Genomic DNA, 22,609 nt, shown 5'->3' with positions numbered 1-22,609 from the left:
TTCAAGAGATTATTACAAACTGCAGTCAGTTCCAAGTCAGCCACATGTAATGCTTGCTTCACGTGCTGCTCCCAAAAGGCCTTTCAGACACCTCCAACCTTCATCAACAGTCCAAACGAATGTTTCTTTTGTTGTCTTGATTAAAGCCTTCCATTTGTTTCCTCTGGGACTCTGAAAGGGCCCATCTTTGCATGGCCAGCTCTGCCAAGGCTGGCAGCTGTGTCAGTGCTGCCAACAGCTCCCCAAACCACGGCCCACAGTCCCTGCAGGACGACGGCCGGAGGCTCACATCCAGCTCTGAGAGTTCCTTGAATGCTCCTAAACCTTGGCAGAAAACAGCCCAGCCTTCATCAGAGATGTTGTTGTTATAACTCAAATCCAGCTTCTGTAATCTGGCTAAATGGCCATCTTGCCTCAGGGATGCTGCAAGAGATGACAGACACAAACACAATTAATAAATCCTGGTAACTGCTTTAAAAGCTTCTCAGAAAAGAGAATGCTATTTTAATACCTCATTTCAGCAGTCAAACAGCAAGATTTAACTCCTCAGCAACATAAAACCACTTGCTGCTGATCTCAGTTTTATAACAGCTGAAGGAGTTTACAACACTTAAAGCAGAGGCAGTTCAAAAGGAAAAAAGTATTGAGTTAAAAGTGTGTGGCCACCTGAAAACCTTGGAGTCAGCTGGAAGGATGTTACATTGAGTGCCAATTATAAGAGGCAGACAGACTTTACAAGGAGATTTAGAAAGAGGAAAGCAAAACTAGGTGAGGCTGCATGACTGACTACAACAGCCACCTCTCACCGTGGGAGGGACAAATATACCCTAAAGGGGTCCTTAACATATGCTTGGCAAAGGAGACACCCATCAGGGGTGATGGTTTTAAAGTCAAAAATATTTGGGCTTCACCTCACCAGATTTCACATTCCAGGGGTTTACAGTTGTCACACAGCAATTGCCAATGTCAGACACTCAAACCCCTGAGTCAGGCCCACAGACTCAGAAGGAGTAGCATAAAATTAGCAAGTTTTTAAAAGGATCCTAGAATTTATTTCTTTATCAGGTTCCCATTTTCAAGTATTTCTTAGCAGCTGCTAAGAGGTAGGTGAAAACATTTCTGGTTTAATTGTCCCCCAGTAGTCCAGCTCTAGAAACCCACCTAATGGCTGGGAGCTGGTAGTATTCCTGTCAGCACAGACATTTTCTCTAAAGTACTGAGCCATAAAACAGCATCTGAGCAAAATAAAACTCCTCAGATGCAGCTTTAAATATTTGATATAAAAAACATTTTCTAAATTATGCTTTGTATGATTTTTTTTTTTGTATTAGTAGATAAAAGTGCTTAAAGATTCTTTGCATTTTAGCCTTTTCAGCTTTTCCACTGGGCATGTCCAAGACACACAGAAAAATAAAATCCCTTTGTGGGAAAAATACTCTGTATTTTCCATGTTTTCATTTGATTTATGCAAAAACGTGCTCAGCCCATGGAACAAGCCCCTTCTGAATTGTGGTCTAAATGCCCTAGTTCCTTTAGTGCTAGTAAATACCATGTTATACTTACTTAGAAGTGCCAAATCTTCAGCCACCAGGTTACAGCTGCTCAGTCTTAACACTTGAATCTCCGTTGCAAGCTTTAGTGCTCCCAAAAGCAGCTTTAGGTTCCCACCAACGCACTTATTCCAAGAAAGGTCTAATATCTCCAGTTCAGGAAGGTGAAGGGCAGCCTCAGCTGAAAAGATTAAGACCAGCAACTTCTGCTTACTAAGAGAAAACAACATGGCCTCAACAGACACCTCACCTGCAATTCACCCATAAGTAAGATCCTAACAGCCTGACTGCTTTTGCTTAGAATGAATTCTTTTATCCCAATAAAAGTCAGACAATTTAAATACAGTGATTTTTTTTTTTTTTCTGTGAACTCACTATTTAAGGTGAGATGCTCTGTATCTTTTGACAGCTCTGATTTCCACATTGTCACTCTTACATAACTGTAGTGATATAAACATAATGCTCTTTCTGCAAGGACCTCTGACCAGCTTAGCTTGCTACTGCTTCTGCTGGAGGCAGTCAAATCTTACTCCAGGTTTAATGTCACGAGTAACAGTATAAAATACAAGTGCACGAGACACAGAACTGAGAGATCCCTCTGTACTAAGATTTCATGTGCCATATGGAACACCTATCAAAGGCCACTAATCCACAGAGATTTGCAATAAGTAGGCAAAAGAGGCTGAATTTACATATCCTGTGTTAGACTGAACTTTTCTTCACAGCTGTGCAATATCTTTTCCACCACTGTAGTCATTTCCTCCACTGTCCCATGCTGAACTCTACCCCAGAAAGTTTCTACTAAAATTTTCACTTGCAGTGAGGTAAAATACTCTCAACAAAATTTTACTTCCAGACTAGCATAATATAAAATAATGCTTTTCTTTTCCCCCAAATTTAAGGAGTATATAAAAGCTCACTATCAGACAAAGGACTAAGAGAACTCAGGTGTAGTAGAGGAAGTCATACAATTCTCTTCCCTTGCAACCTGGTCCCATGAAGCACTGGTTTCATCACAGGATTTTTCACTCAGGACCTGAGGTATAATGCAACCATGATCCTCTGAGTTCAGCCAAAGGAGAAGGGAATGCTTTGTCCTACAGGGATTCACAGAGAATGGGCACACTTTAAAGAAACATTCCTACCTAGTGATGAAAGGGACTCTTCACCTAAGCCACAATTGCTGATGGTCACAGATCTCAGCTTTGGTAAAAACCTGAGCCTGCCCAGAAGAGGATCTGATGAGAATCCTGCATTTTTATTCGAGGATAAATTCAGCTCTTGAAGATTGGAGAGTAAAGGTATCACCTGGGCTGCAAAACCACAAAATATTTATTAGACAGTCACTGATCCATAACAAATGTGTAGTTGTATATTTGCCTGACATAATTTCTTTTCTTTATAAATCAATCCAAAAGTCAAGACCAGCTGAGTTTTTACACTCAAATTCATGGTGAGTAATGTTTTAGACCATAAATAGCCTTGTCATTGTCAGTAGAACTGTTTCAGAAGTTAAGTATTCCATACTATGCAGAAGGTTTTCACAACATGGCTTCCTGCAAATGTTCTGGGTGAAGTAGGGAATTTCCAAATGTCTTCATTGCTAACTGAAACTTCTTTGTCTTAATGTTATTATTCTCTATTATAAAATAAATTAAAAATAAATCATGATTGTTACTACTAATATTTAATATATCCTAAAGCTTCATCATCATATGTTCAAGTTACCTTCTTTGTCATGGAAAATAGGATGTGGGCAATATAGGCTTTGACTCATGGGATTTGTTGATGTTAAAAGTAAAAACAAAGTTATGATAACAGAGAAAAAAAAATAAACTGTCTCACAAATTGATTGGAAAATGCCTTTTTCTTCATAGTAGTGTTTATAGTTACATCAATTCAACCTGTGGAGAAAGCACACAGCAGCAGCAATGCAAGAGCTCCTAAAATCAGCCTCTTCTCAGTGTGCTACTCACCAAGGGAGTTTTAGGCAGTTATATTACCATGGATCCATCCAACTTAAACCACTGTGGGAGCTGCCCCTGGATATTTCCTAAATGTTTGATTATCAAAAAAAAGTAGTGTTTGGTGGAAGTTCCCACATTCCCATTGTGGTCTGAATCATGGCAGATTCAGGTCCTTAGTTCCACATGGGATCAGACACTCTGAGATTTCCTTTTGTTCAGCAAAAAAATCCATTCCACATTGATCAAGAAAGCTCTCCCCCACACTGCATTTTCAGAGCTGCCTAATGAAAAAAGTACTGAGCTCAGCTCTTCTGCCAGGCAGAATTTTTATGTCTTTGAGATATTTTCAGAAGACAAAACCAAGACCATTAATGAATTTCCTCAACATGTCCTTACACAAAACAGTCATGTCCTCTTCTGTGACACAGCACTGGTGAAGATCAAGGACTTCCAGATTTTTCAAGCTGGCCAAATGAGCTGTTGATGCTTTAAAGCCGCCACCAAGCTCTCTGTTACACGAGATGTCTAATTTCCTTAGCTCTGTGAGGTGCTGCAAAGCAGTGTCTGAAATGCAAAAGGGAACACTCTGGTCACTGGCTGCTGCTGTCAAACTGGTCAGGGCTTTGGCTTTTATTTGCTTCAACGTCAAAGTTTGCACAAGGTATTGCAGGCAAAGCTCCTGGGCTAAGCTTTAGGGTATAATCACAGCAGACATTCAGTAATGCAGCAAAGCCTCCCTGTCCATGCAGCTCCATTCTTCTCTGGGAGAGCAGGTGAAGGTGAGGCCAGTTCATCCCCCACATCCAGTCAATCCTCAGCCTTTTGCAGAAATTACTGCTGCGTGTGTTCATGAATGCCAGTTGTTTTGCCACATCCACTAGGGAGAGACACAGATAACAAGACCATTTCATGTGGCTTCAGTGGACACTTTAAGTGGTAATGGCGAATTTGGATTTCCTTTGGAAAGCAGGATTAGCTTGTTAAAAGTTAGCTGGCCTGTCTGTGTCCTTGTCTATGTTCTCTCTGATGAAAGAGGAAGCACATCCACAGCCACAGCCCTGAGATGTGTCTCAGATTAATGGTGTGGAGGGTGACTCTCCCCACTGACTTTCACAAGCTTCAGCTCAGGGGAGATAAATTGAGCTCCTGCTGAAAGGCCCTGTAGTCTTTTACCAGTGCTCAAACAGCAAATCATGATTGCCCATTAGTACTGCCAAACCATCAGCAAAATCCCACCTCATTGCCTTTCTTAAATGGTTTTCAGATGTACAAGTTATTCAAAATGAAAGTTTTCAGAACATAAAGTCTAACCTAAGCCCTGGAGGCTGTCTTGCTTTAATCCACACATGTGCAAGTTTAACTCTTTCAAGCCTGGCACATTTTTCAGATCCTGAGCAATAACCTTCATGCTGCAGCCAATGTTTTTGTTGATAGAGATGTCTAATACTTCAAGGTTTGGGATCACATTTAACAGTTCAGCTGTGGAAAAAAAAAAAAATAAGAAAACAAAAGAAAACCAGAATTGGTAATTGTCTAGAATACATGCAGATGAACCCTACAAAAATCCAGCACTATGATAAACAGGAAGACGTGGCTAGGGTTTGCCTGCCAGTGTGGTTTAGATTTGCTAAGTTTCTGTTCTACCTAAACAACCCAGTAAAATAAAGACTAGGAATAATGAAAATCTGTGAAAAACATTTATAAAAATAAAAGTGAAAAAATACAGGGACTGTTAGTAAAATGCACAGGAAAAAAAAAAAAAAAGCAGAAATACAAACAGAAATAAAATTTTCTAATGAATATATATAGGAATGTCTGTTACATATGGAGCTCCTCCTGTAATGGAGATGAGAGCCATGGGGCTTCTTTTTACTGAGCAAACACCTTTTAAAACACACAATGAGATAAAAAGACCACACAGGATTAAGCTGCTAAAGTGAGAGGACAGAAGGGAAGAGTGGTCACTGGTTGCTAACTCTGCCTAAATTCCCAATCCTCAGACCTTCTTTCCAATCCCATGGCTAATTACATATTCAGCTGCTTAATTTTAAGTAATTAGTGTTGGAAATTCTGGCACACATTTTTTGCTGAAGGTGTCAAAGGATCCAGAAACCCTGGACCACTGAGGCAGCCAGACTGTGGTTTAGGTCTTCTCAACCTTCCCTCATATGATTAGAGAGAACAACTTTCTTCTTTGGAAGGAAGTGCATTAAATCCCCACTTCATAAATACTGTTATAATGCAGAACTTGAAATAAATTAACTTTTCACTGATAATGAGTTAAATACAGCCATTATCTAAGTCAAATAAATTCCATTTTTGTGATGCCAGCCTCAGTCCAGCTCCATGGTCACACATACCAAGGGATTCTCCATCCTTTGCTGTCAGGTTACAGTCTGTAATTTTCAGACATTTTAATTTGCATGCTTCCTGAAGTTTTTTTGTCAGCAGTGACAGTTTTCCACCTATGTTACTGTTCCATGATAAGTCCAGTTCTTCAAGCTGAGAAACAATTTCAAATGCCTCTCCTGCAACAGAAGTTTAGAATTATTCATTCTGTTTATTAATTTTAGTGCATGCATGTTTGGAATATATTAAAGAGGAAGGTTAGCTACCTAATACTCAAATTACTTTATGATTAATGTCTTGCCAGGAAAATTGTTAAATAAATGAATTATTGCTTGTGCAACAATGTTGTATAAAATCTCACATTGTCTAACGAGTAACATAGATCACAAGTCATTGTCACAGTGCACACAAACCTGAAATTTATTCAGGTTCCCAAACCCTCATCAGGCTGTTTGGCCTGTGCTGGGTCCAGAAAGTCCAGTCTACAGGGAAATCAATACAAGTGACAAGTCTGAATTTACTGTCCTGGAGAGTTCTACTCTGTTTTATTTGGCAAATTTCCAACATCCTCTGTACTGTGTACAAAGGTTATTTTGGAGGGAACGAAAGAATTCCTCTCACAACTATTTCTGAAACATGAAATTTTCATTTCTGGCAGGAATTTCTGACTCACTTCATAGGAAACCAAGATGAGCATTGTTTTTACTCAAACTAACGTTCCCATGATATCAAGGCAAACAGAACTAACTTTTACTACATTCAGAAAAATCAGCCTTTTCAAGGCTTGACACACCTGTCAGTGTGAACTCTGTTAGTGCTTATTTGAAATACTAACATCCTACTGTAAAATCCAGCTTCCTAACTTTGTAGAGGGGGGAGGCAGAGCATATTTGCATAAACTCATTCCCAAGAAAGATCAAATAATCAGACCATATGCAAATGCAATTTCAAAGTGTCATACACAATTTTTTGATCTAAAGTCTAATAATTGAGAGTTGTATTTTAACAATAATATCCTTTCATGTCTATGTGGTTTTCATAATTAATTTCTCACAAAAGATTTATAATAGAAAAATAATTACTTCCATAAATGAATATCTGGGTTTGAGAGAAAAGGTCACATCTTAATTTTTATTTTTGCATTTATTTTAAATTATTGCCTCAGTGTTGAATACTGATCAATGCTCTACAGTTAAGAAGAGTAGCATAGCCTTTTTCTGTTTGACAGGACTATAGAGCTCCAGACACATTTATAACTCCAGGAATTGTTTCCTATCACCTTTCACAGTCAAGCTCTGAGGAACCACATAGAATAGGTTGATATTATGGTTATATTTCAGACATTGATTTCTAAGCAGGATGTGCTGAGTCCACAAGAGGCCACATTTCTGCAGAGAGATGTGGACAAGGTCACACAGCCAGGATTGGCCTAAAAACACAAGCTGTTTTCAAAATCACAGGCAAAATCAATGCAAACTGACTGTTGCTATTCTATGTGTCAAGGGCATCACATTTTGTCTGGAAATTCAATTTCTGTGATCAATTTTGTGTCTGTCCTAGCAGAAGCTAAACCGAACTGGGAAGGAAACAGCCCTGAAGAACCTGGCAGAGTGAATCAATTGGAAAAATAACCTCAACAAAAAAAATCTATGAGAAAGGTTTGGAATATAATGAAATAAATTTGAAAAAATAGTAGAAAATTAAATACAGATTTCATACTCATCAGAAACACAGCAGATATTTTCACCAGTTTTTGTATAGATGCTTATTTCCTCCCCAGGAGATTGCATGACTCACTTTTGATCTACCACCATGTATGTAATTTTATTTCTGAACCTTTCCTGGAAAAGGCTTGGATATGAATGACACAAACAAAGCCCAGCTTTATAACTCAGATCCAGTTTAGAACTTACAAAATAAGCAATAACTTTTATAATTTCTAGTTGACTGTGTATTCCCTTCTTTTAAATAGATACCACAGATCCACTTCAGAGTAAACTCCAGGCCCAGAGGTGACTCCATGCCAGAACCTGAGTGTGCAACACCACCTCAAAAACCTTTCCATCTCATGCTTTGCAGAAGGCAGGGTGCAGGCACCCCAAGCAAAGAAGCAACCAGAGGAATAAGCTTCTCCCAGACTTGAAAAAACATTACATAAAAACAATTAATAAAGCTCTGAGGCAGCACATCTGGTTTTAAGATTTCTCCCAAAAGATCGTTGGGGTTTTCATGATGAGCACACACCTCTCGTGCAGCTCCAAAACGTAAGTTGACCTATTGTGATTGACTCTGCTTCTAGGCAAAAAAACCAATCCAAATTAAAAATATTCTTTTCTGCAAATAGGACTGGATTCTGTTCCCTTCTGAGTATGAAAGCTTCACACCCTGAGGAATGAACTCTGCAGAGCTACCTAAAGGTGTAAGGACACCCATAAATCCAAGTTTTGACTGTTTCACAGCAGTTCACTTTGCCCACTGTGGAAGCAGAAGGAGTGGGATGTAGGAAGAGATGAGATGGGTTACATTAGCCCCAGGATATCTGGAAGTAAATGTAAATGAAATCCTGTACCCAAGGAGATGACATCCTCAGCTGTCAGCCTGCAGTTGTTAAGTCGGAGGACTTTTAACAGGTTCACATGATGAAGTTGGGCAGTGAGAGCTTTCAAAGTTCCTCCAGCACAACTATTCCAGGACAGGCTGATCTCTTCCAGCTCTGGGAGAAATGGCAGTAAAGAAGCTGTAAGGAAAGAAAAGAAAAAGCTTTTCTGTTTGCACACCCTGGATATCAATACATCTTAATATTGAGATATTTTCTACAATCAATACAGAATTATAAAGCCATGACAATTTGTACCTCACTTTTCTTGTCTGTATCATAAGTGCAAGGACATTAATCTGCTTTACAGACCTAGATGATTTCTATATTTATATCTATTACATAATTGATATAATTTATGAATTAATATATCTCAGAGATTTGGGACCATTAGATGAAATGTTAATATGGCCTGTATAAAAGACAGGGAAGGGAAAAGAGTAGAGGGAATTATAGGACAGGCAAATAAAAATTAAAGAAATACATGAAGTGATTCTTTGAATAAAATGTGCATTTACCTAGCTCTGTTATATCTGCTGCATTTAGTGCACAATTATTTAGATCCAGATTCTTGCTGCTGGGTTTCTTTCCCAGTTTCTCCATGAACTGGTTAAATCTCTGCTCACCAGATGGTGACTCTGCTTCAGAAGTGAGATGTGATAGTCCATCTAAGCAACAAAGAAATAGAGCCCTGGTTACATCTCCTAATAAACATAAGGTGTAAAACCTGCCTGAGGCTGCCAGGTGAAGACTTTAGGAAATTAATTATATCTGACAATAAAGCAGGCTCTATTTTTCATCAATGTGGACCAACAACCTGACTGATAAGATCACTATAGATCAAATCAGTACAAAGGTTTTGCTACATTTTTATACAACATCTGTGTAAGGTAGTTCCTGCTTTTCTGAGCTTCGCAAAGCAAAAAAATACAGAAAATAGCAATCCACTCTCTGCTGTGAGTAGCTGCCCTCCTATCATTTCCCCAAACTGACCCAAACCCATTAGGACAAAGGACAGGGTTCTAAGCTTCACCTTTCATCTCCTTTTGAAAAATAGTAATAGGTACTCCATTACAAGAGTATCCTTGTGTGTGCAAAATAACATCCATGAGGGATTCCCATTCCCTTCCTCTGCCCAGTACCAAGTGATAGGAAACATCTGCTCCTGTTGTCTTCAGAATGCTTTAACAAGACAGCAGGACAGAGACCCATCTTAAATACAACAGGCCAAGCTACTGCTCAAAGCTTGGCTCTGAAACCAAATTAGCTCTGGAACTAGTGAGCTGACTTCAGTACTGGCTCTCACATTGCAGATCAAGAGAGAAGTCACCCAAAAGCTTTACCCTTCCTCAGCCTAACTCCTTGCTTAGCACCTATCAGATCAGAAGGTATATCCTTGATAATGTTCCAATCAGAAGTAAATCCTGGCTAGAGGATAAACTGTAGGCAGCAAGTACAGGATTTTGGCTAGCAAGAAAACAGACAATTTTCTATGAAATTAAAATATATACATGTGTTTCACTATTGTACCAGCATTACCTTCTACAGAGAGATCTTCCTTTTCACTCTGATCATCAGCTCCATCATTATTTATTTCTGTTTCTTCAATTTCCCTTCTGTCCTTGCCTTCAGATTTCCCAAAGTCAAAGCCTTTGAAGAACTGTTTGATGGCTGAAGGCTGCTCTTTCCTTTTTTCAGGAGCACACTTCTTTCCTTGGAACTGTTTCATTACAAAGTCAAATGGGGAACTCTTTGGGTTGTCCTCTTCATGTCTATGCTGGCAGTTCTGGTCATCTTTCAGGGGATCACCAGACAGAATTAGTGTGAATTAGAATTTATTAATGTTTACTCTTGCTTACCTTTTTTCATAATGGTAGATGCCCTGAGATTTGACCTCTGTTGCCTCCATCAACCATATATCATAGTCATGATACAAGTGTTTAACAGAAGAGCACTTACTATCACAAAAAGCTGAGGCAATGTTTAAAAGCTGGCATTAATGTGTTGTCACAGTTGTATTCCTTAGAAATACAAAAATTATACAAACCAATGTACCTTGATGTACATGCACAGTTACTGAGCTGTAGAGCAATCCTGCTTTCCCTGGCTGTGATTTCCTGCTGTAGAGAGACATTATTTTAAACAAAGAACATACCTGTCTTTTCCATGGGTACACCTGAGGTTCCCTTGCACAGTTTTCAGTTTTTACAGCACTTTCAGGGTTTGTGGGATAGTTGAGCCATGACATGCAAACAAAACCTCACTCCTTTCCTTAATAGGAACTTTCCGTGCAGTTTTCCCTCACCAGTTTGTCTTTATCAGTTTGACAGCAGCAGCTCTGCACAAGTGGTTTGTGGGTTCTTTCCTGATGTCTCTATTCCTCTGTACTCTACCCCAAAGTCTGCCGTTCCTGGGGTTGAGAAGTCCATTTAAATGCTCCGATCATGTCCCAGCTCAGATCGCTCTCAAGGCAGAAATAAGGAAGTGGCAGCAAAATCTTCCCTACTGCTCGCACACCACTGCATGCTCCTGGGACAGCTGCTGTTAGGAGAGGCTGAGTCACTGTACAGATCAGATTACAGGAGTACCTGAAGAAAAGCTCTTTGTTTTCCCACCCCTTTTGTCCATACTGGTCAGCAATAGTGCTGGAGGCACAGCTCAGTAAGAAAAAGGGAGGACGGGCACTCCTGATCATTTTAGGAGACACAAGAGGAGAAGTCACAATCATCTTCTGGGCAACACCATGATACAACATTACAACACAATCATTGGACACACCTTATGTATACTTCAAATTCCAGTACACCTTTTTTTTTTGCCTGTCTGTCCTAAAGTCTGATTTCCTCAATGGTGAACATTAAAATTTCTGTTTGAACCATATTCATGGCCATTTATTCTGAATCTCTTTAGCCTTGACAATCTTTTTCAGTCTATGAGGTCTTGCCTTTTGCAGGCTAAACTAGCCAAACTGTTCTCCTCTCATGTGGCAAAGTTCCCATTTCCCTTATCATTTCCTGCTCACCTTTGTCTATACCTGGTGCAATATAATTTATATTTCCTTAATACAAACGACCATCCACTATCTGTATACACTAAAGACATATGCAAACTAGAGTGATTTTGGTGGGGAATGATAAAGCTGGTAAATAAAACAAACAATTCATTTGCAAGCAGCTGAACCAGCAGACACCAGCCTGAGGAAGAGCTTGACTCAGGGTGAAACTAGACAAAGGATTCAGACAGGGTGGAATAAGGCACAGGGTGCCCCAAGGAGTCAACAGGGTAAGATGAGAAAAGTGAATATCAGGAAAATCCTCTTGCCCATGAGAGGTACCATGCTGGGAAACATTCACAGCAGCTAGAAATGAACAAAACCATTGTGATCAACCATCTTTCCCTGTAGAAAAGGAGGGCACACATCTATTCCCAAACAGAAAGGAGGTCCAAGTTGGCTTTAAGGTTTTCTGACACCAGGAGTAGCTGTCCTCTCTCTGTTTCTGAAATCAGCATCTCACTACAGAGCTGTATCCACATCAGGAATTTGTGCTAATTCATGTGTCTAGGCATCTCAGTTATGCACAGTGGAAAATCCCAGCATTTCTGTTGGTGAAGAACTGAATTTAACAGTTTTTTGTTTGTGCTTAACAATGTTAAGAACCAGTTACAGTGGTTAGGCTGGACTAACTTACATGCTTTGAAATCAGTATTTCAGGCGATGTGCTGCCAACTCAGAAGTTCTTTCACCACTTGAGCTGAGTTCTTTCACCACTGTTGAAAGACAGTGACAATATTCCAGGGCACTCTGACAGCATCCCTGTAATCTGGTGAGAAGGGAACCACAGTGACCTGGTCTCCTCTTCCTAAAAAGCAAATCCTTACCTTTTTTTACATCAGCTATGAGAGAAGAGGTGCTAACAGGATTATACCCCCAAAAAAGCAGGCTAAGGAGAGCGAGGTGGCTGCACTAGGCTGTAAACATGAGCAGCTCTTTGCAATAGGCCCAGGCTGAGCTGTGAAAATGTAATATATCACGACAGCCAGGCCCAGCCATGCCCTGTTCGCTGCTCTGTCCATCTCCTCCCTGGCACACTTGTGAACAGGTGTCCTGCCCCTGCCTGTCAGAGCCCTGTGTCTGCTTCCTGCAGCATGTCATGGACAGCACAGGGCAGGCTTAGCTTTTGGAGTTTAAAAATAATAGATGCCTTCCCCTTTCTATCCAGTTAAATGGCCTGTGACCATCTGCCAAGTGCTCAGTGTCACACTTGTTTATATCTGCTCTTCCCTCTGTCTAGACCTGGGGCAAGGTTAGGAACAGAACCAATTTTGGAACAAAATAGTTTAAGTTGCATCCCACACAGCATCTATCAGGGAGAGATTAATGTGGATTTTTGTACTTTGCCTCATTGTGACTCCTTAATCCGGCATATATTCCAAAGAAATAATGCCATTAGAGGATTAGTGCCACAAGTTCATTTGAAAAAAAGGATTTGCAAACACTGAAATCCAATATTCTATGTGCTTAATCACTGAGTATCATTTTGGGGATTTCCTCTCCCTTTAGTAGTGTCTCTTTCAATGAAACCCAAGCAAATCAGCAACTCTGTTTTGGATGGCCCTTATTATCCACTAAAGGAAAACAAACCCCCAAGCATCTGGTTAAAATAATAGAGAGTCTAAACACACTGGACTAAGCCCATCCTTGCTATCACACAATCATAGTTACGTCAAGGAGGCACTCGGCCTTATATTTATATAGAATGTAATGATGTGGGCTGTTTATCTGTTAGAGATTTTTGATAATCTGAGTGCTAGAGCATTTAATAACACTGTGACCCTTGTTTGCTTCCATGGCAGTTCCCTTCCCCAGCTTTGCCTCTGCAGGATTCTCTTGCTTGGCCAGATTTGTTGGGGGAAGTTGCATGGAGCAAGGAATTGGTGGGGCTGGAAAAATGTTCATTGCCCCATGGTTTGGCAGTTCCAGGTGTCACACTCTTGAGCTGTGCTGGTTCAGAACACAAGTGCCAAGGGAGGGTAAGGGAAGAGTGGCCTGTTCCAACATCAGGTTTGCTGCCCTCATCTTTCCCAGCCACATCATCAAACCATGCTCTCCACAGCTCTCTCCATCCTCTCTTTCCTGCTCTGTCCCTTCCATTCATCCTCTGGCTTTGACTCCTCATAGCAGAGGGAGGGGAATTCAGCCTTGTTCACACAGCTGGGAATCCCTCAGCTGGCACTGATGCTGTGCTGCTTTGTGCCAAACATCTGTGTCACCCACTAATTTACGCTGACTTTATGTTTACACTTTCTGTATAGCCAGGTGATCCACAGAGCTGCAGGGATTGGCTTTAGGGCCAGACAAAATCCTTCAGAAGAGACTGCACACACAATGGCTGGAAGGACCATTCCCCAGGGAGTGCCTGCCTGACCTGAAGGGCTGCACACTTGGCAGGACAAGGCCAGGTTCAAGGCCAGGTTGGATAGGGTTTGGAGCAACCTGGGAGAGGCAAAGGTGCCCCTGCCCCTGGCAGGGGTTTGGAACTGGATGAGCTTTAAAGTCCCTTTGAACCCAAATCATTCTGGGATTCTGTGATAATCTTGCAATTGTGATAATCAGTCTGGATGAACTGATTGTGTGCAGAGCTGTGTGACAGCCCCTGTTGTCACTGATTTATTATAGTTGTAAGAATTCCAGTCTTTGTATGTTCCAGCACGAGCAGCTAAACACAAACTGTAGAATTCTAAACCATATTATTTTTTACAAAACTAGAATTTACATTACTTCCTATTAAATAGTAGTGACAAGAAGTAGATTGAATATGCATTTTGAATTCCATAAAAAGCAAGACTTAGGGATTTATTGCAGCAAATGTACATTTATGCACACGGTGCAGATATTTTTAACACTCATATATCAAGTTACTCCTTTTAAAATGGAGCTACACAAATGTAAACTTAACTTTCAGTCTCTACAACAATATACTAGACTGATAGAAAAGATTTTCAGTCTGGAAAATTCTTTTTGGTTGAACTTTTGCCAGTATTAATCCCCTTTCAGTTAATCATTTACATGAATGGGCAATCTGCAGAGTTCATACAAGGCCTGCAAACTATATTAATTACTAGAAATCTAATTACAAATCAACAGAGTCACAGGATCAGTGTTACCTCCATACAGTACCATCTGCTATAATGGAGCTGGATAGTTCAGCAAAACTCCCATTACATTCTGTGGAACCTCAACCTGAATGTGTGTTGCCAGAGAGAGCAAATTTATGCAGATATAGGAACTGGTTATAAACCATTTTTAGGGTCATCCTTAATGACACCATCCAATCTCTGTATTCTAGCTGCTGTTTCAAAAGTTACTACTAAAAAAAGTATTTGTTCAATACTTTTTGAATGCAATATCAATGCTGCCATTACTTGCCTTTACATGTCCAAAAATACCTTAAATCCATACAAAAGGTAATGAAAAAAATAATTAAACAAGCAAATATGAAAACATGTCTACTATTAAATGCTTTCATTAAAGGTATTATGTGTATTGTGATTTGCTTCATTAATTATTACTCCGATTTAAAAGCTATGTCCATAAATTCCGTAACTGACAGGAACATGGCGCGGTGCAGCTTTCATTAAAATTTAATTTTACCAATACATTTTATCTTTCAGCAAATGGTCAGTTTGAAAGTTTTGACTAAAATGTATCAGTCCCATTTTACACCATGCTAGCCAAACAAAAATTCAGGTCTTTGAAATCTCAACTTGTATGGTTTTACATCCAGACCTTCTAAACTATTTAGATCCAAGGTCACATAAAATCCAGTAATCTTTCCACAAGCAATGTGTGGTCAATTGACTTTTCAAAGGAATTCAAAAGAATTTTCAAGGGTTAGCCATATTTCACCCCTGAGGTTCACTCATTGGCTTTTAGAATTGAGATCAGCCACACTAAGTAAAATTGAGTAGCTTCAGTTTTGCTCGCAGTTTGACTCCAGTTCTCCCTGATTAATTCCCAGATTTCCCTTGGGAATGAGAGAGCTATGTAATTCACCTAGTCTCTCCAAAATTCTCTCAAGAACAGTAGTAAATGTAATGCTTTTCCACTAAACAACCAATCATGTTGCAACCTGTTCCCTTTGCAGTATCTGCTGACCTTGTCAGTGTGAATTTAGTACAGGACAACACCAAAGGTGGGCACTTTTCAGTGTCCTGCAGCTCAGAAAGGAGTAAAATCATCTACCCTGCAACCAAGGGATTGGGGAAAAAATTAACTCCCAAGGAGTGTTCCAGCCTGAAGGACATTCTGCACAGCCCAGTCCGTTACTGTCACACCCACACAGGTTTGCCTGTTCCCTTCTCTGGTTGTTTTTCAATTTCTTGTGGACCAAGACCCAATTTCCAAGGCAATGTGGCACTGTAAAGTCTGGTGGTTGTTTCTAATCCTAGGGCACAGCTTCTGTTCAAGCTCAATTTTGGACTGGTCCCAGACTTTCTAACCCATCCATCAGACCACCCCCCCTCTTTACTTTGCTTCTGGCAACTGTGCTCTTCTAGATTAGACCTTTCTGGGGGAAATGTGGAAGGAAGTGAGGTTTAGCTAAAAATCTGATACATCTAAACACAGATTACATGTTGGAAAAAGAAAGGTTGACCTGTGATAAATAAGCCATTTATCAAGTTCTGTCTCTGTTCATTTCATTATATATCTCCATTAAAGTGGAGATAAGTAGATTTTTATCTTGCTCCAGTAAACTTGATAAGAAGAAACAGGGATTATCACTCTTTCACAGATTCCCCACTTAGGACAGACAGTGTTTAGAAAGAATGGATTAAAACCTGCTTAGGCTCTAGTTTAGCAGGTTTTCTACTTCTACAAGTCCATTTCAGCACTGCATTTTGGTAACCAATGTAATTTTTGAACTGTCTATTAATTATTAGACAATAAAATTGTCTAATACAATTTTTACCTTCCATTTTTGAAGACCATAAATCCCATCAACTGAGCTATGTCTGCCATTGATTTTGTCAAAAGGGAACAAAAGGTCACATCCTGGTACTTCAGAAATTGAGAAAGATGGGTAATAGTTGACATTTCTTTGGAAATTAATTGAGAGAATCTCCTTGTTCTTAATTCAGCTTTAGAGTAGTACCCAAACTGCCTAAAGCTCATTAATTTCTCTTCATAACTAATTTCCTACATGTCTCTGCTCCTCCTTTGGTGATTTGCCATTTTTCCTCAGGTGAAGACACCCAGCAGGAGCAGGAATACTGAGGGACACACAGACCACTGTGTGGTACAGAAATGCTCTCCTGCCCAATGCCTGCAACATCCAGGCAAGAACAACTTGTTCTTCCCTGGAGAGGGACCACTGAAGCATTTTTGCGAGCTGTGTTTGTCACAGTTCACTGCAGCACACAGCAATGCTGCATCTGTGCCAGAATCCAAGGGCTATGTGCCAGAGATCTTGTGAAGCAGTGTCTCTCTCCAAACTTCCCTCATTAGGTAAAACATGAAAAAATAAATATATGACCTTATTATATTGCTGGGTTTGTTTCTACCTCGGGAAGAAGGTAGAATTTTTTCTGATAATGAACTTTTTTGTGGTTTTTCTGAAATGTGACTCATATAGACTAAAACATCTGATGAAAAATGGATGCTGATGAAAGTTTTTACTTTTATTTATTTGGCCAACCCCACATCATACACAGCATTCAATTCAGAGCCTCACCCAGAAAATCTTGAAAAAGTTCCAGTAAATAAACATTTTTCAAGATTATCTCCTCATTGCATTTCAAGTCACAGGCAGCTACAAATTGAGTGGACTGAACACAAGGTGAAAATTATCTTTAAACCTAGAATGTTCCTTTGCTTCCTTGTCTGCCTGCACATGCAAAGATTTGGACAACTACATGAAAACTATTCTCAGTTTATTTTAACTGGTCTCTAATAATTTAATTTTTTTAAAGGAAGACATAAAATTCTTTTTTTAAAACCCAGTAGTGGATTTTTAAAGCAAAATTTATGGGTGTGATTTTCTTCTGTATAAAGAAAGTCCAGGCAGCAACAAAATAGACACAATGGGATTTAAAACAAAAATATTTAGAGTCACAGTCACTTCAAAAAATTTAAATAATCCCACATTAAAACCAATATATTTTGTGTTATAAAAAAGAATTTGTTTTCTGTGAGGTTGTGCAGAGGTAGAGCAGAATTACACCCCTTTGCTAATGATAACACTTCCCTGAGGGTGATTTTCAATAGGAATGAGCCCATTTGTCCCGGTTCAGGCACTGTGTTAGTGTTTTAGAGAGAACAAGGGGCAATATTTTCTTGTTGCAGCGAGCATCTGATGAATTTTAGGCAGGTGATTAGGGTTTAACAAACATCTCATCAATGGAAGTAGATATTGGAAGAAACTAAGCACTCCCTGCCATTTCCAAACCTGCCATTTCCAGGCAGTGGTTCTGAGAGCCAACTCCTGGCCAGTGAGAATTAAAGAGTAAATTGCCGGCTTGAGCAGTATAACCAACTGATCCCTGTGTTAGCCTCACAATATGCTTAACAGGATTTCCACCTTGCAGCTCCCCCCAATCCCATCAGATACACAGCTCTGGGGTATCACACTTCTGGGATAACTCCTCGCCAAGTCAGAAGCGCACCCTTTCTAAAAACCAGTAAAAATAGGTAACACAACAGGGGAGAGCCAAGCAATTCCAAACCTTGTCTTGTATTTCTTGTTGGAACGGGAAGATTTTAAGTGAATGCATCAAGCATCTTAAAAGCTAACAACGGCTTAGCAGGTTAAATGTGAAATAGGTTTATCAGCTCAGTGTAGTGCTCTTCATGTAATTATGTTTTTACAGCCTGGTTAGGGGATGGTATTGGAGAAGAGCTTGTGATGTCAGAGTGGGGAGGGCTTAGGAGCACGGATGAGAGCTAATCAAGACAAGTTCAGTTTGTATTTAAAGTAAAGTCAGCGTTAGTTAAGGCAGTTTTTGACATGTTAATCTTGATGTGTTTTAAAAGCTGCCAAACACATTAGTGAGGCAGCCTGGAAGGAAGGCTCACAGAGAGGGGACACCCTTGAATGTTCATGGTGGCTTCATTGTACCCAAAACTAAGGTCTGCACGATAGACGTAAGTATAAATGAAATAAAAAGTGCTGGGTTTTTAATGTCAGTGGTGATGAAACACCTGTTAAATAATACCAAAAGGTGCATGATTTTTCAGATTAAATAGGAAAGGCTTGTCTCACAGCAGAAATGGAGCAGATCAAAGCAAATTTGTTTGTGGCGACTTTATTTAAGAGCAGCATTTGAGTAAAGTTAGGAATAGGCAGGGTGGTATAGAAGAAGTAAATTATGTGATTAAATCAGTTCTGATTTCTCAGCAATATGCTGTAGGTATTCTTATGGGTAAATAATTCTGCATATTCAGGTGCAAATACTGTATTTATTACGACATAACTGGATCATTTTAGAAATATTTTAAGATCTGTTTCAAAGACAGAGGATTTTACTTTGGGAAGGCTTGTCGTTGCATACTCAGTATTTTTCTAGAAGACTTTGGATTCAGATTGCATTCCTTATTATGTATGTACAAATGTTTCCCTGCCTTGTCTATGCATAACAAAATAATCTTAAAAGCTAAGTGGTTATAAATATATTTATCTTAATCTTTGTGCTAATTTATCTTTTAAAGTAAAACAGAAAAATCTCAATATTTTATAGTCATTTCCTGGAGCAGTGGATTTTCCAAATCAGCGTGCAATCAGAATTAATCAAGGCCATCTTCACAGGATATATTTGGCTGCTTTAGTCTGATGTACCTACATTAGATTTACCCAGTGAAAATTTTGGCTATATGTGTGTAGACATCACAACGAACCCCATTGCTGGCAGCTTTGTGGAACACCAATGTACACAGTGGGATAAATTTTTTAAAAATATCTTAAGGTAATTAAGGGTTCCTTACATTTTGTTATTATCTAACTACATGGGTAGAATTAGCTGTAGACTGAGAAAGGCTTGGGCACTACTGCATTGTCTCTGGAGTGGAAAATTCAAGTTCTTTAGTTAGAGAACATGTGAATTTCCAGACTTCCACAGTGCAGCACAATATGGAAAGAGTAAGGGAGGGAGGCAATCCTGACTCAAGTAATTCTCTCATGGTCTGATCCTTCAAACTGGAGGTGAAGGTGTTCAATCTGTTTGAGATGCTGATTTCTGAGCCTGTTCACAGGGTCAGGTGTGCAATCTTATATGCTAATCTCACAAGGGGATGAAGTTTGTATTAAAACCTGTGACTTCATACATGAATTTGGATAATAATAGTGGGCTTAGTATCTGACATCTGTGACATATATATATTCTAACATACCTGCAAATATTTTTTAAGATGTGATGTATTTGGCTTTTTAATAAAGAAACTTGACCTGAAATGATTAGTGATGGAAACACACATCATCTTGATTTACTCTAGTGGTGGAAGACCCATCAAATGTAGGATTTTGGAAAAGTCAAGGGATACTGCTGCAGTATTTAATATCATAACTGAAAAGGGCAGGTACAAATGATTCAGTACAAATTTTCTAGATTCAAACTCTTAGTTAGCCAGTTAAGTTAAAGAATTGCTAAATTAAAATAGTTTTAAATAGTCTAACTAAAACTCATTCCTCTTCCCACTACCTGGTTACTTTTGGCACTGAGAGAGTTGTCATTTGCGCTGACATTTCATGTAAAAGTGAGACACAAATCCCACTAAAATTCAACTGCATTTAATTTGGAAATACCAACCTGGCCCTGCAGCAATGTGAAAAAATTGTGTCCCATGGTTTCCATTTCCAGTATTCAAAAATAAAATTAAAAATCAGCACATTTATTTTTAATGCTTTAAAAGTAATAATTATCAAAAAGTAAAAATCACAGAATTTAGTTTCCTTTTAACTGACCCCGCTTTTTCCATATTTTGCAATCTCTAGGCTTCTGAAAGAGTCTAAGAAAGAGGATAATGTTTCAAGTGTCATCCCTAATTATGAAATAAATCCACAAGGAAAACAAATGACATCATGCTTTTATCTCTGTGTATATACCTGATGTAATAGGAAGACCCATTCCTTGTAAACATCTCCCTGTGCAGTTTGCCAGGATCCAGGGTGGGTGCACAGTGTTCTGAGTGCATACATACATTTTCTCTGCTATTTCCATTAGTTCTTGCCTAGGTATTGTACTTAGTTTTTTTAACAGAAGTTGTTAAATCCCTCAGAGTGATCCCAGAGGAGCCTTTGGGTGCTGTCACAAACACAAATCTCAGCCCTGTGCCTGTGCAGAGACCAGTCCCGTGGCCACAGCGCCGAGCTGAGAGGGAGAAGCGCCCGGAGCAGTTCCCACCTGGATCTCTGTGCCTCCAGTGCCACACCAAAGAGCAGGAATTCAGCTCCTTTTCCTCTGTCCCTGTCCCCTCGTAGGCTTTGCAGGCTTTTGCTGTGTGTTTGTGCTTCTCCACCTCTGGGTTTAGCCCATGCCTCAGCCTGAGTGCTGCCTTAGGAGCACAGTCTCCCCTCGCCTGCAGCCATTCCAAGGGGAACAAGATGAGCTTTTGTAATGAACCCACCTTAGTTCCTGAAGGATTGAGTTTGCCAGCACTAAGCCTTGACTACTGGTTGAGAACAGCGCGTTTAGAAAACAGAGTGACTTGCTGTTCACAATTTTAGCAATCAGCTGGCTCAAGAACAGGCAGGTCCGTGTCTCCCAGTCAGTGTGAAGGCATGCAACGCAAACTCTGCTGGCTGAACACATAGTATAAATAGAGTTATTTTCCTTTCTTTAGGGAATGTATCGTTCTCAATCCAGTTTTAGGATTACACTCTAATCTCAGTCTCTGAGTAGTCTGTGCCCACATATCTGGGATTAGAATTTAGCCCCACAGTCTCTCCAATTGCACCTTACTCCAATTTCATGCTCCTGTATGACATAATGCTAACATAACTGTTTTTTCCTTTCCAAAAGTTGTTATTTTGCTGATTGTGGATTCTGGAACAATTACAAACTCTAGTTTCATGACCCTCAGCATAGATTCAGAGCAAGAACTCTTGATCCAGTAACTAATAACATTAAGACTATTAATAATATTAGAATATTTATTTTTTAAAACAGTACCTGATTTCTCAAGCAGTCAGATGAGCTTTTTCTAAAAGGGAAGCCAATGGAAATGCAAATGAGATTATGTACATCTTCATTCATATGTTTCCCTCATAAGCAGGAATACATGTTCATATTGTGTGTTTGACTGATTTACCTGAGCATTTTAAACAATGCTCAGCTTCTTCCAGTCTGTGGAGACACTGCTGTAGTTCACTAAACATGGACTTTAAAGAATGTTAATTCCATGTGTTTGATGTAAATAAAAGCAGTATTTGTAAATGAGATCTCAGTGCATTTAACTAAAAAAACAAGTCTTCCAACCAATCTATATTATATATGACTAAACCATGTTTTGTCAAAGTAATTGATAACATCAACACATAGACTGCTATAGACATTTTGAAACTGTTGCATGACTAGATTTGAAAATGCTTCTGGTTCATGAAGTTCGTGTCTTGCCACTTCTCATCTAATAAATTGAGACAGAATTAGTCCTGGGTGAGTGGTTCTGCCTGCTGCCAAGAAGGGTTTGCTAAGGGTAAGACTCTAAAGGCAGAGATTAAGTTGTCTTCATCCCTGTAATGTGCTGTACAGCCAGGATTTGTGCAATAGGATCAGAGCAGAGCCATATATGAATCTAACACTGGACAGCTGGTGTGTATGAATTTATATGAACCCTGATGCCAGATTTTGAGCTCCTCTCAAATCCCAGCTAATAAATGTATCAGAAGTGTACTTTCCCTGTTCCCTCACAGATCCTCCTCAGCTGGTGTGGTTTCTAATATGTGAGTTGTTATGAAAATAGTATGAACCTAAACTACCCTAAATTTAACCTGCAAGTCAGAACCCCAGCTAAGTAACTGAAAAAGTGTTTTTTTCCAAATGGAATAACATGGATTAGTTAGGTTCAGTACTTCCTCCTGACATAGAGTTACATACAAATCTTTATATTAGGTTATTAAGCTATTTATCCCATTTGATCATTTCAATACTTGGCTAAC

General features: G+C 39.4%; 1 protein-coding gene across 1 annotated transcript; it reads right to left on the bottom strand.

The window, feature by feature from the left end:
- Window positions 1–103: 103 nt before the first annotated feature.
- Window positions 104–10,630, bottom strand: LRRC31 (leucine rich repeat containing 31). Its single transcript, XM_077785557.1, has 10 exons — window positions 10,618–10,630; window positions 9,993–10,256; window positions 8,981–9,130; window positions 8,436–8,603; window positions 5,878–6,045; window positions 4,829–4,996; window positions 3,914–4,081; window positions 2,696–2,863; window positions 1,564–1,731; window positions 104–423 (listed from the first exon to the last, which is right to left on the bottom strand). Exons 1-10 carry the CDS (start codon window positions 10,628–10,630, stop codon window positions 104–106), a joined length of 1,755 nt encoding a protein of 584 aa, XP_077641683.1.
- Window positions 10,631–22,609: the final 11,979 nt, after the last annotated feature.

The sequence above is a fragment of the Lonchura striata genome, chromosome 10 (assembly GCF_046129695.1).
Source record: "Lonchura striata isolate bLonStr1 chromosome 10, bLonStr1.mat, whole genome shotgun sequence".
NCBI lineage: Eukaryota > Metazoa > Chordata > Aves > Passeriformes > Estrildidae > Lonchura > Lonchura striata.
The sequence above is the reverse complement of the archived record's forward strand: the minus strand, read 5'-3'. Positions and strand labels throughout refer to the sequence as shown.

Coding starts and splice junctions, on each gene's coding strand:
- LRRC31 (XM_077785557.1), bottom strand. Junction 8,604..8,980: donor AGCAGATATAACAGAGCTAG/GTAAATGCACAT, acceptor CTTTCCTTACAG/CTTCTTTACTGCCATTTCTC. Junction 6,046..8,435: donor TGAGGATGTCATCTCCTTGG/GTACAGGATTTC, acceptor CTTCTGTTGCAG/GAGAGGCATTTGAAATTGTT.